Raw genomic sequence first — 16,023 nt, 5'->3', positions numbered from 1 at the left:
CACGTCAAATCAGACAACAGAGTATCTTCTCGAGGTGCTCTAACCGCATCTCTGAGGCCTGGCCTCTTATACACAGGTTTATGGCTTTATTACATTTATGACATCCGTGGTATTGCTTTGAAGTTCAAAAAGGCATCTTTGGAATCCCAGGTTCAGGCCCGTTCTCACACATATCTACAGTAGAGGTCCCCACCCAAATCTCAGCATGATGGCTATCGCGCAGCTGGACATTCCGCTGGGAACAGGAATGTGGGCGATCGGTCGAATCTAGGGGTGTGAAGGCATTGATTAATCCCCGCTCCTTTGATGTGGGGCGAGGTCCTACTGTAGGGGGCAATAAACTGCATCTGTTGAGCTAAGTGATGGCCTGGGGTCAGGCCGGACAATCGGGCAGGGAGGAAGAGGTTATCAAAAGGGCCTGTTCTATGAATGAGATGAAAGAGTGAGGGGGGTTCAGCACGGGATGTGGCTCGGAGACAGGGTCGCGCTGGAGGTGCGTTTATGACCCAAGCAGGAGAGGCCGGGGGCTGTCGGGGATGCTTGCGAGGCTGGGGAGTGAGGGGGAGAGAGAGACGCTGGCTATCGGGAGTGGGCAGAGAGGCCATGGCAATCAAAATGGTTGCTGCTTACGCGCACGTATGGATCTGAAAAGGACAAGATGGCGCCGATAATGTTTACGCCACAATCCAGATTTTAACAGTCCTCCCTTTTCAACATATCTAGCCAGCTTGTCAATTTATGTCTATCCTCATTATATTACGTATTTCGATATCATACAAAGCTTTCATACGTTCAGCTTCGAAATTCGGAGTCTTACGGCACATGCAGTTAGTAATGAGTGAACACAAAGGTGGCAAGCATTGAATACCTAGGCAACACCCACACAGTACCACGACCGGTATCAATATAAATGTAAACAGCCTCCATCCCCAGTCCTTCAAAGTACCCCAAAACCAGCTCCCAAGCGACCATCCTTCTTGCTCCTGGTGAACCTCTGAGGAAAGTCTGTGGAGGTGCTCGGTTGCTTTGTAGACTGAGGGCGAGTTATCTGGCACGTAGGTGCAACAGCTGGATCCGATGATGCGGCATGCTCCTCCACGGTCAGCTAGAACCACATCTAGAACAAGGCGGTTCTGACGAGCCACCAGGCGGACTGCCTGAAGCTTGGCCGTATTGTTAGTGAGGATGCCAGCCGTGATGTTCATGGTCGTTTCTACTGCCTGGGTCAGGTGTCGGATGGCGCGGCTGTTTGCCATTAGGCCCCACAGAGGAACAAGTCCCTTCACTGCATCCAGGAACTGTGCTCCGGTGGAGTCGGCTTGTTCAATGTCTCTTGCGCGCTTCTGCCGGTGATGGTTTGCTGGGGCCACGTACGTTGGAGGGAGAATGAAGGCGATGTAGCAAGTACCCCCCCAACCTTTTGGAAGCCAAGTGTAAGCTTTGGTGCCACAAACAAAGTACATATTCGGAGAAGCAACAAAGGAGGGGGGATCAATCGAGTCCAATGTTCTGGTGATGTGGCAGGAACTGTGACCCACCAGCTGTGTTCCCAGGCCTTCGAGGCACACGAGGCCCGTGACATTGATAACAGACAGAGCCACAGTCAGAGTGGCAGCAGTTCGTTTCCGTAGGTAGGAGAAGGTGGGTCTGGCTGGATTATGGAACACCTGCATTTCAACTCGTTCCTTGGCAGGGATGTCCATATGGAAGGAGGAACCAGAGGTCAAAGGACAAAAGGGAGCAGATGTCCTCCCGGTTTTGTTCAGCCAGAACCCATGGTAAAAGTGTGACACTGTTTGACCAGAAGTGGCGTTGTCCTTGTAGCTCTCTTGCAAGATTATCAACCAGGCAAGGCAGGAGCCATGAACTGAGAAAGGGGAAGGGATGAAAGGGATGGAGTGTCCGGTGGCATGCGGGAGCAACCTGCAGATCCAGCAGTTTGTGGCGTTGGCGGCAAGGTTGTGTTGGTGCAACAGTTGCACGAAGGAATTGTTCCAGAACTCCTTACGCCTTTCTCGGAGCTGAGGTGAAAGGGAGATCAGGTGATGCTCTTTCATAGTGGTTGGCTGTGCAGTGGTCAGCAATATCTGATGAGCGGGTGCGCTCTCTTCCACGATCCAGAAGGAAGTCATGAGGAGGAGGCAAAAGAGGAGGACAATGAAAAGGGCAATTGTCTTTGATTTGTGCATACTGTCAGTCTTTGGGTTCCTGTAGTGGGTATTTCCGGTTGCTTCCATCATCTTCTTATCTGGCGCTTCCATCATCTTCTTATCTGGCGCTTCCATCATCTTCGAGGTGCTCGGTAGTGGGCAGAACCGCAGACTTCGCTTAGCTTCTCTCCGGGTAACCCTTGGTTGTGTTTAGGCTACCGTTCTGAGATTCAACTTAGTCCGTGGCCTACTTAGCCGAAGCTCCCTCCTTTTCGACGCAGGAAATACCCTTCCCTGGATGGCACAGTGGGATCAGAGAATTTTGCAAGTTCGAGTGCCTCGGTATCAGGATAACAGTTCAGTGATGGCCGGTCTTTGTTCAGGAGCTCTTCTTGGGTGCTGATGTTTTCTGTCGTGGCCAGGGTCGAGGAGACCTTCTTACAGTGGTGTGCATGCAGCCAGTGTTGTTTCCCCTCCACTCGAAGAGCCGTCCGGGTGGTGATCAGTACTTGCCAGGGGCCCGTCCACCGGGGTTCCAGACTCTTTACCCGTTGGAAATTTCGGATCAGCACATAATCCCCCGGTTGGATATCGTGACCCGGACCCCCGGAAGCATCGGGGATGGCCTGCTGCACCTGCTGATGAATGACAGACAACGTTTTAGTCAATTTGCACAAGTAATCAGACAGTAGGACATCCGGGACGTCGTGAATGGAGGTCGGTTTAGGGGCAGTCCAGAGGTTCATCGGTCGCCCAAATACAACCTCGTAGGGGGTCAAATGGTGCTTAGTGGGAGTGGAGCGCATCGATAGCAATGCCAGTGGGAGGGCATCTGGCCATTTAAGTCCTGTGGTGGCCACTATCTTCGACAGTTTTAGTTTCATTGTGGCGTTGTGGCGCTCAACTAAGCCAGCAGATTGGGGTGAAAGACTGCATGAAACCTCTGTTTTACACCCAACCCGTTCAAGATTAGTTGGATAACTTCAGCTATGAAGTGGGGGCCGTTGTCGCTCCATAGAATTCGACAAAGACCGTAGCGAGGGAAAAACTCTTTCAGTAGTACCTTGGCAGTGGTCATGGCAGTGTTATCACGGGTTGGATAGGCTTCTACCCATTTGCTGAAGGCACACACAATGACTAATATATACTTCAGGCTTTGGCATCTTTCTAGTTGGATGTAGTCCATCTGGAGGACCTCAAAGGGATGGTCGGGGACCCCAAACCCTCCCCAGGGTACCACAGTTCCTTTCCCAGGGTTGTGTTGCAGGCAGATAAGGCATTGCTGGACCAGGCGTCTGGCTGAGTCGGGGATTTTGTCGTTGTGCCAGACCTTGGAGATGAGTTCGATCATGGGGGCAGATCCTATGTGTGCGGGGAAGTGTGCCATAGTCAGTATGGGAATCAGGTACGAGTCAGGCAGCAACCATTTGTTTGTGTCTTTTGTCCGCCAGCAGCCTTCATCGTCTTTTAAGCCTACCCGTGCCCACTCAGTCAGTTCGTGAGGTGTGCTGGCCGACTGGATGTCCCTAATCGTTTCTCTAGCGTCAGTCCATTTTTCTGCTTGTGACCTGGTCACATACATGCGTGTCGTCGTCCTATTCTCAGCTGTGGTTCGGGCAGTGATGTCGGCCAGTGCGTTTCCCTGTCCGACTAAGTCTGTCACCTTCCTGTGTGCCTGGCATTTGATTACGGCTAATCGTTTGGGGAGGAGAACTGCTTCAATCAGGGCGGAGACTAGATCTCCGTGGAGGATGGGCGTGCCGTGGGACGTCAGGAATCCCCTTTCTCTCCACAAGAGTCCAAAATGGTGAACCACTCCGAAGGAGTACTGGCTGTCCGTGTAAATGTTTGCCGTGGTCCCTGTCGCTATAATACATGCTCGTGTGAGGGCAATCAGTTCTGCCGCCTGTGCGGATCGTTGTGTGATGCGGGCTGTCTCAATTACTGTTCGGGCTGTCGTTACTGCATAGGCAGCTGAGGTGGTGCCGTCGGAGAGTTTGATGCAAGAGCCGTCTACCCATAGCTCTCCGTCAGGGTCTGTGAAGGCGGTGTCTCGGAGGTCAACTCTACTCCTAGTCTGTTCGTCTGTGAGGGTCACACAGTCATGTATAGGGGGGACATTTGGGTCGTTTTCGGGCAGAGGCAACAAGGTGGCTGGGTTCAGTGTGGTGCATCTTTTCAGCGTGATGTGGGGTGCAAGCAGAGTCAGTTCGTATCCAGTCAGTCGTGCGCTAGTCAGGTGTTGCGTCTTAGTCTGGTTCAGGAGGGTGTCAACAGCATGGGGCACTAATACCGTGAGGGAATTCGATAGTACGATCCCCTCACTTTGTCGGATAGAGACAGCAGCGGCAGCTACGGCTCGAAGGCAGGCAGGCAAGGCTCTCGCTACGGGGTCAAGGGTGGCAGAGAAATAGGCACATGGTAGTTGCTTGGGGCCAATAGTTTGAGTCAGGACAGACAAAGCGCACCCCTCCCTTTCGTGAGTGTAGAGAGAGAAGGGCTTGGTGTAATCAGGGGTTCCTAGGACTGGTGCAGAACAAAGGGCGTCTCGAAGTTCTTTGAAGGAAGATTGGCATTCGGGGGTCCAAGGGAGTGGGAAGGGGACATCTTTGGCTAGTAGGGAAAGTAGTGGCTTTACAATGAGGCTGAAATTTGGCAACCACTGCCGGCAGAAGTAGGTGAGGCCTACCAGGGAGCGGACTTGTTTCTGGGTCTTTGGGACAGGGGTTTCTAGAATGGCCTGAATTCGATCGGGTATAAGCTTTCTCCCGTCTTTGGACAAGAGGTGGCCTAGGTAGGTGACCTGGGGTTGGCAGAATTGCAACTTTCTCTTGGAGACCTTGTGGCCATTTTCCGCAAGGAAGTGCAAGAGTTGGATGGTGGCTGTGACTGCAAGTGGAGTGGTGTCGGCCGCCAAAAGGATGTCATCGACGTACTATATCAACACCACTCCCTCCGGTAGCTGAACGGCGTCCAGCTGTCTCTTGAGGGCCTGGCTATAGATGCTGGGACTTTCAGTGTAACCTTGGGGAGCTCTACAAAATCTATATGAGCGGGATTTTAACGTGAAGCCGAAAAGGTAGCGGCTGTCTGGGTGGATGGGGATGGAGAAGAAAGCGTTCTTGAGGTCTATTACAGTGAAGGTGTTGGCTGTGGAAGGAATCAGGGTCAGAATGGTGGCGATATCTGAGACTACGGGGTACTGAGGTACAACTACCTTGTTGACCTCTCGAAGGTCGATGATGAAGCGGTACGCTTTCTCATCTCCCTCGCCCTGCTTCTTCACAATGGGTAGGATAGGGCTGTTGCAAATATTGCTGACTACTTCCTCTACCACTCCTGCCTCTACCAGGGACTGGATTATCATTACCAATGCCTTCTCACCTTCGGGCGATATCCGATACTGTGGGAGTTTTGGGAGTATCGCATCTTGGCGAACAGTTATGTGCACGGGGTCGATCATCATTCGTCCTACGTCAGCGTCAGTTTTAGCCCACAGATACAGAGGTAGAGAGTCAAGTAAGGATGCGTCAGCGTCAGAGATGGAGAACATGTGTCGTGCGGGATGAGGTCTGAGCAAGGTCGGGTTATCGTACAGAATGACTCGAACTCCGTCTTGTGAACACCTGATAGTAGCTCGGAAATGCTTCAGTAAGTCAAGTCCCATAATGGCATCGGGGGTGTTGGAGGAAAGCAGAAACGTCGTGTCAGTGGGGTTACTGTCCAAGTCGAAGGAAACCGGTGCGGACAAGGGGTTAGTGGAGGGCGTTCCATCAAAGCCTATTGATGTTATGTGTGAGCCAGACAAGGGTGCCCTTGGAATCAGTCGTTTAGATAACGCACTACGTGTCGCGCCAGTGTCTACCAGAAATGGAGACTTCGTACTTAGGACCTTAGCGGTGACATAAGGACCTTGCTGGTCAACATAGAGCTCGACTGGATCCCTCCCTTGCCCTAGGCAGTCCTATGCCCAGTCGCGGGCATCGTCACAGTCAGTCTGCTGGCATTGGTTCTGTCGGGGGTGGTCAAAAGTGTTCGGTCTGCCTGATCTGTCATTTCTGGCGTCGTTTGCGTGCCCTCGTCCCTGTCCTCTATTTTTTGCCGCCCACCCGCTACGTCTTTTGCGGCCCTATTTTTGTACATTTCTAGCAGGACCGGGCACTGGGACTTCCAATGCCCAAATCCTTTGCAAAACGCACACTGGTTCTCATCGAGGTCTGTTCGTGGAGCACCGGGTGCGGGTGTGCGGTCTCTAGGGGGTGGATTTCTAGGAGCATTCGACTGGTAGTATCCTCTATACTGTTCCCTTCCTGTCGTCACTCCTTGCAATTGAGCAATCATCACTCGTTCTTTCAAGTCCTTTTTCTTTTTCTCAGTCGCCCTATCATTCTCGTTCTTTTGCCGTTCGTAGTATTGAGCCATCTGAAGGATAGCCGCGGGTTTGGAGGCAGCCCAACTACTTTCACTAGTCTGCAGTTTTTGCGAGACTTCTGGTGTCAGGCCTTTTACAAAGTTCTGGACGAACAAGTGATGTCCGGTCGCAGAGGTCATGTCCTGGCCACTGTAATCGGAGAACACCACTTCGAACCGGGAGAAATATTCTGAGGCGTCTTCCTGTGGTTTCTGGCAGCAAGCCGTTACTATCGACCAGTCCACCTTCTTTTCTGGTACTATGGTTTTCAGTTTTAGTACTATTTTGTCTGGCAGGTCTAGAATCGATTTCAAGGGTTTCTGTCCGGGCTCTCGCTGTTTGTCTATGCCATCGAGTTGTGACCAGGTATGTCCGAACAGCTCAAGGTGGTCGACTTTCCGGATTTGCTTCCACACATCAGCTGGCAGACATAGCCCGAAAAACAAGTCGATGTCCGCTAGGGTCATAATCGTCGAACCCAAGGCGGTACCTAATTCTGTGTAGAAGGCAGAGGGGTTCTTTCGTAGATCGGGCAAGGACTTTCGGAAAGTCAGGATGTCTTGCCGATCCCAGGGTTGGTAGACCCAGTTGTACACTACCCTCCCTCTCGCATCTTGGTGGTTAATATCGTCGTGTGTTCCCTGTCCTCGTGAGGGGACCCAATAAGGTGCCGCTTCTCTTATTGGCATCATGGTGTCAGTTCTCTCGGTTTGAGGTTCAGTCGCTACAGGGTTCGTGGTGTCGGCTTCTAATCTTTGTTCAGTGAGGTGGCGGAAGACTTCAAGCGTGCACGAGAAGAGGTCCATCACATCACCTTCGCCCTCGTCTCCAATGTCGACTTTTCTATACAGTGTCGTTAGGCTTTCAGGACCTTTGTTACGATACCGGTCTTCATAGGCGTTAAGGGTGTGGTAACAGAAACGTGCCACAAAGTGTCGTTTGTGGTTATCAGCATATGTATTGCATATATCTGTCACGTAATCTTCGTTTTCTTTCCGTTCTACTAGCGTCTTTGCGATCTTATCAATCCCTGCTCGTTCATTCTTACTCAATCGATGGAGCCTAGCAGAGTCTTTCTTCTCAGTTTCGGGCTCATCTAATGTTGCTGCTTGTGCTGCGCTGAGTACAAGGGGCTCGGCCGGCGCGGAGGCCGTGAGGACCGAGGCTCTGGCACTGCTCTCATCTGTGCTAGGGGGCTGCGCGCGTTGCACTAAGGGTTGGGAAGGGGCGTATGGAGGGGGCATGTAGATGATCGGGGGACCTAGCAGTAGATCATCGTTCGCTCGCTGCTTCGAAGGTAGCTCAGGGTAAAGCGTAGAGGGTGTTCTAACGGGACATTGGCTCGATGTCTCGGATTCTTTCTTCAGTCTAGCTCCCTCTCTTTCCTTTATCTCTTCTTTCAACTTGCTCGCGGCTAAATGAGCTGCTTTTCGCAATTCTTTCTCTAGTCTGACTTCGTTTCTTTTCTTTCGTTGTTCCGTCTCCTTGCGCCACATGCCGAAACTATCAAGCATAGTGGGCGTTGTTATATTGTTACAAAGGGCTGTTTCCAGCACGCTTATTTTTGCGTAATCGAAGGATCCTATCAGTGGCCACTGACTTTCCTGATCCTTTTTAGTATATTTATGCCATAACTTACTATAAGCTACGGCGACTAGTCCATACTTTAAAAACATATCCTTATTAGGGGTGCCCTCCAGAGGAGCCGGATGATCCACCTCTAATAAGCTGTCCGGGCTGAACCAACTACTGAACAATGGGGAGAAGATAGGCATGACGGGTTACAATGGGGACAAAAGTCTGCACTACCTATCCTTCACTACTTTGCGAAGACTAGACAGAATATTTCTATTCTACAGTATTCGCAAATAGGGAATACCCAAAGAGAGAACCAATGCCAAACAGTCAATGTTCGGACAAACGATCAATCAATCAAATGAGGAATCAAATAGGCGCGACGGGTTACAACGGGGGCAAAAGCCAGCGCTACCTACCCTTTCACTGCTTACAAAGACTAGACAGAATATCTCTATTCCCCGTTATTTGTAAGCAGAGAATACCTCCAAAGAACCAATATCGAACAATTAATGTCCGTTCAATCAAACAATCAGTGGCGAGAAAGAAATAGGCACGACGGGTTACAACGGGGGCAAAGGCCTGCGTTACCTATTCTTCACTATCTGCAAAGGAGGACAGAATACTTTTATCCTTCCCCGTTTGTAGACAGAGAATTCTCGAGGAAACAATCCTCGAACAACAATGTTCGGGCAAACAATCAATCAGTGGGGGAGAAAGATAGGCACGACGGATTACAACGGGGGCAAAGGCCTGCGTTACCTACCCTTCACTACCTGCAAAGGAAGAGAGAATACTTTCTATTCCTCTCCGTTTGCAGACAGAGAATCTCCAAGAGAACCAACAATTCGGAGAGTAATACTAGTATTTTCCAATCAATCAATCAAATATTTCACAGTTTGTCGTGTTACACGACCTTACCCGGACCGCATGGACAGTTTCCTGTCTTCCGATTCCAGCGCCCGATCGTCCTCTATCTTCTGTCGTGGCACTCCTGATGGTTCCCAGTCAGGACCGTAGATCACTCGAGAGAGGTCTGCTCGGAACCAGTGAAGTTCGGATGATCGGCTGCCAGACGAGGGTCTATCGGGCAGGTGCACTTCCCGATCGTTGCAGTTGTTCACTCCGTCGTCAGGACCTCTCCCACTGGATCCACGTGTCGCTGATGGGCCCCACGTTTGGGACGCCAATTGAGGAAAAAGGGGTCAGGCAGATTAGGTGGATTACCCCTTTTCAAGGTTTGCCCGGCGTTAGCCGCCTCTCACCCAACTCACGGTTACCAAATAAAGAGGCAGGCGCTGGAGACTGGAAGGCAGGAAACAGGAGTTTATTCCGACGGAGCAGAACACGTCAAATCAGACAACAGAGTATCTTCGAGGTGCTCTAACCGCATCTCTGAGGCCTGGCCTCTTATACACAGGTTTATGGCTTTTTTACATTTATGACATCCGTGGTATTGCTTTGAAGTTCAAAAAGGCATCTTTGGAATCCCCGGTTCAGGCCCGTTCTCACACATATCTACAGTAGAGGTCCCCACCCAAATCTCAGCATGATGGCTATCGCGCAGCTGGACATTCCGCTGGGAACAGGAATGTGGGCGATCGGTCGGATCTAGGGGTGTGAAGGCATTGATTAATCCCCGCTCCATTGATGTGGGGCGAGGTCCTACTGTAGGGGGCAATAAACTGCATCTGTTGAGCTAAGTGATGGCCTGGGGTCAGGCCGGACAATCGGGTAGGGAGGAAGAGGTTATCAAAAGGGCCTGTTCTATGAATGAGATGAAAGAGTGAGGGGGGGTTCAGCACGGGATGTGGCTCGGAGACAGGGTCGCGCTGGAGGTGCATTTATGACCCAAGCAGGAGAGACCGGGGGCTGTCGGGGATGCTTGCGAGGCTGGGGAGTGATGGGGAGAGAGAGACGCTGGCTATCGGGAGTGGGCAGAGAGGCCATGGCAATCAAAATGGTTGCTGCTTACGCGCACGTATGGATCTAAAAAGGACAAGATGGCGCCGATAATGTTTACGCCACAATCTAGATTTTAACATTGGCAGCTATCTATCACTATCTCCGTCCAAATATCGTGCCAGCTGGCTATGTGTAGGGATGTGGTGGTACGGTGTCTAAGGCATAGGCAGGGCGATGGTCTGTTCAGATACATTCTCTACAGTCGGGCTGGAGTCCTGTACGTGTGATGTAAGAAGCTAATGTGTGTCAGTTTGAATCAGGTGTTGCTGGCGATCTCCTGTACTTGCGCACAGGACGATACCCACTCCTTGTCCGTCAGCATATCGGTAAGTCATTGTCCCATGCCTTTCTGGCTCGCATCAGGACTAGGGTCTGTCGTCCTTCAGAGCTGCATATAGACGTGACACCAGCGTCCTCAATTATCCTCCCTCCCGGAGGGTTTCCAGTGTAGCTGAGGGAGGCAGTACCTTTGGAATCCGCATCATTGAGCCATTAAAGGATGTTACGCACAGTTAAGAATGCAGAAGATTTGATTATGTCCCTGTCCTGTGCTATGTGGTGGCGTCTGCCAGGCAATTGTCCACATCATACTGGCGATTAGCCATTATTTCATTTGAAACCTGCCCCATCAGGCTTCCATCTCCTTCTCAACCATCCATGGAACCAATTAAGGATAGACCAGATATGATGCAGCGTTGCTGATCCACTTAAGACATGGCAAGGCAAATTTAGAATCTTCCACGCAACGCAGGGCAGCAAACAAAGAAGCTGCGCTCTGTTGCGTAAAAGGGAGAGAGCAGAAATGCTCCATATTTACAAAGATATAGAGCGTTTCTGCTTTCTCCTTACGCTGGCACACTGTGTGCAGCCCAGTGCCAAAACATGCGCCATTGTGACATGCTGCCTCATCAACATGATAGTGCTTTCGGCACACTTTCAATATATTTCTTTATTTTCCAAAACGAAATCCTAAAGCAGGATTTCTTTGTTGTAAATAACAAAACTGTGACCGGCCCACCTCACCATGGGAGTTTAATTCCATGGTGTGAGGGTCATTAAAAGGTTGTTACTTTCACTTACTACCATATTCTCAATCAATCAATCATAGCATTTGTAAAGCGCACTACTTACCCATGAGGGTCTCAAGGCGCTAGGGTGTGGGGGGTGCTGCTACTCCTTGAAGAGCCAGGTCTTGAGGTATCTTCTGAAGGACAGCTGGTCTTGGGTCTGCCATAGGTGGATGAGGAGGGTGTTCCAGGTTGGATGCAGGGGATTGTGGCCAGGGCAAGGTCGGCCGAGCGGAGCTGGCGGGTGGGGGTGTAGAAGCTGAGTCGGCTGTTGAGGTACACTGGTCCGGTGTTGTGGAGAGCCTTGTATGCATGGGTTAGGAGCTTGAAGGTTATCCTCTTGTTGATGGGTAGTCAGTGCAGGTCTCTAAGGTGGGGTGTGATGTGGCTGCGGCGAGGGATGTCGAGGATCAGGCGTGCAGAGGCGTTTTGGATGCGTTGAAGTCGTTTCAGGAGTTTGGCCGAGGCTCCTGCATAGAGGGTGTTTGCGTAGTTCAACCTGCTGCTGACGAGGGCCTGGGTAACCATTCTTCCTGTTTCGGAGGGGATCCACCTGTAGATCTTGCGGAGCATGTGCAGGGTAATGAAGCAGGAGGAAGAGACTGCATTGACCTGCTTGGTCATGGAGAGGGTGGAGTCGAGGATGACCCCTAGGTTGCGTGCGTGGTCGGTGGGTGTTGGAGCTGTTGCCAGTGTTATCTGCCACCAGGAGTCGTTCCAGGCCGAAGGGGTGGGTCCGAGGATAAGGACCTCCGTCATGTCCTAGTTCAGCTTCAAACGGCTGGTCCTCATCCATTCGGCGACGGCCTTCATTCCTTCGTGGAGGTTGGTTTTGGAGGCGTGGAGGTCCTTGGTGAGAGAGAGGATCAGCTGGGTGTCGTCGGCGTAGGAAATTATGTTGAGGTCATGCAGTCCGGCGACGTGGGCGAAAGGTGCCATGTAGTTGTTGAACAGCGTTGGGCTGAGCGATGAGCCCTGGGGTACGCCGCAGATGATCTCCGTGGCTTCGGAACGGAAGGGGGGGTGGGTGGATGCTCTGTGTTCTGCCGGCAAGGAAGGAGGTGGTCCAGTCCAGGGACTTTTCTTGGATCCGGCGTCGTGGAGGCGTGTTCGTAGTGTGCTGTGGGAGACCGTGTCGAAGGCGGCTGACAGGTCCAGGTGGATGAGGGCCGCGGTTTCTCCGTTGTCTAGCAGGGTCCTGATGTCATCGGTGGCGGCGATGAAGGCAGTCTCAGTGCTGTGGTTGCTGGGGAACCCCGACTGGGATGGATCCAGAATGCTGTTCTCCTCAAGGTAGCGGGTCAGTTGTTTGTTGACGGTCTTCTCAATTAACTTTGCCGGGAACGGGAGCAGGGAGATGGGTCGGAAATTTTTGAGGTTCTTGGGGTCCGCCTTGGGTTTCTTGATTAAGGTGTTAATCTCGGCGTGCTCTCAGCTCTCCGGGAAGGTTGCTGTCTCAAAGGAGATGCTGATGGTTTTTCAGAGATGGGGTGTGATCGCGGTGCTGGCTTTGTTGAAGGTGTGGTGTGGGCAAGGGTCTGACGGAGATGCGGAGTGGATGGTGTTCATGGTCTTGATGGTGTCATCGTCATTGATGTTAGTCCAGGAGAGAAGGAGGTTGATGCGGATGGTGGTTGTGGGGGCGGGGGGTCTCAGTGGTAGTCATGGCGGTCGTGTTGTTGAAGCTGTTGTGGATGTCTGCGATGTTGCGGTGGAAGAAGGTGATAGTGTGTGAAAGTAAAAACTGGCCATTTGCCAGCCCGCTCCAAATTGGGCTGGCAGACGATGGCCAAACTTCTGATGGCCATTACTCTGTCGGCCATTAGTGGTGGAGACAGAGTAGTCTCAATTGCGTACATGACCCAGCTCTAAATACAGTGGGTAGAACTTTGGTGGAGAGGGTACACAGTCAATGTTGCAATGTGGGGTTTTCTGCCAAACTCTAAATCAGGCCCCAAGTCCCTAAATGTTTGAAGTACAACAAGGTGCCAAAGCTGGGCATGTTAATTCAGAAGAGGGGAAGAAATTGTGGCCTACTGATCAGGTCTGAGACACATTTATGCTGTGTGAGGGATGCTCTTTCACACAGCAGTATATAACTCTTGTCTGTGCTAACTTTGGCTTGACTTTCAGTCATTTAATGACTTATTTCAACCAACACTCCCTGATGGACTCCCTAACTGATATTGGTACTATGTGGATTCTGATGTTGTGTAACTAGCTCACAGGTCTCTGGTTGTTACAACTGATGTGGGCATCACACCAAAATCTTTAGTTGTCCCATGTCTTGGGTGAAAATCTCTTTCAGTTTAAAGTTCTAATTCCATTCTGGAAGAACAAAACTATAAGAGCCAGAGCACGAAATGCAACACTAGAACAGCAGGAGTAACCTACACTCAACATTGGGAACTCGAGATTGAGCTTAGATGCCTTTGACAGGCAAGTACACTCGGAATTCATAAATGGAATGGAATAATGAAAAAAGACCTTGTAGAAAATAATTTTGAACATACATCATGCTAGTACAGGGTTTTGCATCATTTCCATCCCAGCATAACTTATTGGATAGAGAAAAGAATTTACACAAAATGATAAAGAACCATCTTGCAGTGAAAGCAGTGGGTGCAACCTCCAAGTGGTAAATCTACATTGTGACTGATGGCTATAGATAGCACTGTTGCTTTTATTAAACTGTTTACTCTGCAAAGCTATATTCTCCTTATCTGGTCTTCTGATTAATCAAAATGATTGAAACAGCACCGCAGAACTCTGAGACATACCAACCTGATAGGTAGCCCGTTGTTTTCCATAAACATTATTCTGCTTTTCCGTAAAATGTTTTTTAGGGAGAAATATATTTGAACCTGACAAACACAGTGCAATGCCCTTCACTGTGTGGCTAATAACATACCCGAGTCCATGACGATGTTCATGGGTGCACTGTAGGTCCGAAGATACTGCTCAGGAGTAAGCAGCTCTTTGCACTGCAGGAGGTGGGAGATGGTGGCCTGGGGAATTATCAGCTCAGGCACCTTTTCGATGATGGAGTCTGCAAGGTGTTTGGAGGCCTGAAAGTCGGAGGGCACAGAAAGGTCAGGTTCATACAGCCATAAACATTTGCATCAAATACAGAAGTCAACAGGTATTTTCATGTTGCCATGACCTTCACTTACAACAGAGAGGAAAGTTCACCACTTGGTGCAAACTCGCCTTGTGGTACAAAAATTTAATCATGAGCAAGACACTTGAGCAGGTGTGACATCCTACCTCAAACTTATCATTGACTCAGGCTTCTAATTAAGCCCTATATCTGCATGGAAGCGACCAAAGAATGTCGGACTCAGATTACTTCTGTTCATCAAACTGCACTCTATGTTCTTGATCTCATAAAGGGACCACCAGAAGTACTAACTTATGACAGATTTCACCCCCAGTTTTGGGGTGACAGGCATCTTAAAAAGATAAAGCTTTGGAGCAAGAGTATTTTAACACATTTGAGAGTGATAAATGGTTGTTTGTCATTGAGACTGTAAAGAAATGTGTTGCTTTTAGCTGGAAGTTTTTGGCATCTCGAGTAAACACACAAGGCAATATTGTAACACAAAGCAAAACAATAACACAACAAAAACATAAACGGCCACAACACAAAAACACAATGCACATAAAATCTGTAGTACAAAATAAGGCTATAATGCAGCACAAAAACACAAAAAAAGAAAAAACAATGCATCTTCACAACAACAAAATAAATATATACAAATGTTCGTGTTGCCTATTGCCACATTCATAAACCTGCTTTCGTAACACTGTGGAAAACGTGTTTGCATCAACCACTGCCTTAACCTACCAACACGAACATGCAATGGCACCAGTAAAACATGTTTTCCCACTACTAATTCGTTTTGCAATCCAGTCCCAGCTCATGCTTTCTGTTCATGCTCAAAAGTTGCCATGATGACATGTAACGCTTTATAACACTCCAATAAGAATATCGAACATATGAATGCCCTGAATACTACATGACATAATGTTGGTGGTTTTAGCTTTGAGTGGGTGCTTCATCTCTGCTTGGACTTAAGTGAGACCACGCATTGAAATAGGCACTGGCACCCAATTGTTGTGTGGATACACCCGGAAGAGCTAAGCTTTTGTGTACCATTCCACAGATTGTAAAATGCTGGGGTTGTGTAATTCTTCAATAGGAAAGTCTTCCATGTATCTGGATCTCTAACTTGAAGAGGTATACCTGTCCACTTTCCGGCCAAACGAGTTGCTTTATTGATTTAAATGTAAGACATCTGTGAAATTATACATTTCACACGTACTGTTTGACAAGGAGACACATTAGTGAACTTTGCAACTTCACAAAGTTGGTCTGTTTGACAAAAATGTCCCCTGGATGAAACATTCCCACCTCAAACTGTATTTTCCTGGTAAAAAAAACGTTTCCTTGAGAAAATTCTTCTTTTTAGAGGCCAGGTTTTCCAGGGGCTGTGTTCTTTAAAGCCTACTTTTCTGGAATTTTCCTGTATAATTCTCTTCTTAAAACTTAACAGCCTTTATGAACTCACAAAGTTTGTAAAGTTATTATAAAAAGGTGCGAAGTTAGCAGAAAAAAAGTGTAACTTCCCTTAGTTAAATGCCTGCTCTCGATTTTTGGCACATCTGAAGGTCATGGGCATGAATTCAAGCTTGGTGAAGTCTATTGTGCATCCAGATATCGATAAACTGGATAACATTAACTTAGGTAGTAGTAACACTTTTTAAGTGCTGAACAACAGCAGAACGACTATAGCAACGCTGTAATAAAACGCAATATTATTATATCATCATTTATAGATGTGATGGATTCTTC

General features: G+C 49.4%; 1 protein-coding gene across 2 annotated transcripts in view; it reads right to left on the bottom strand.

Annotated features, from left to right (window-relative positions):
• LOC144770290 (testis-expressed protein 47-like) overlaps positions 1 to 16,023 on the bottom strand; it is a 95,459-nt gene that overhangs the window by 32,060 nt on the left and 47,376 nt on the right. For both annotated transcript variants that reach the window (XM_078654686.1, XM_078654685.1), the window contains exon 6: positions 14,080 to 14,236. In XM_078654686.1, coding sequence (XP_078510812.1) covers positions 14,080 to 14,236 — 157 coding nt within the window. The remainder of the gene's footprint in view (positions 1 to 14,079; positions 14,237 to 16,023) is intronic.

The sequence above is a fragment of the Lissotriton helveticus genome, chromosome 7 (assembly GCF_964261635.1).
Source record: "Lissotriton helveticus chromosome 7, aLisHel1.1, whole genome shotgun sequence".
Taxonomy (NCBI): domain Eukaryota; kingdom Metazoa; phylum Chordata; class Amphibia; order Caudata; family Salamandridae; genus Lissotriton; species Lissotriton helveticus.
This window is presented reverse-complemented; position numbering and strand designations above follow the sequence as displayed.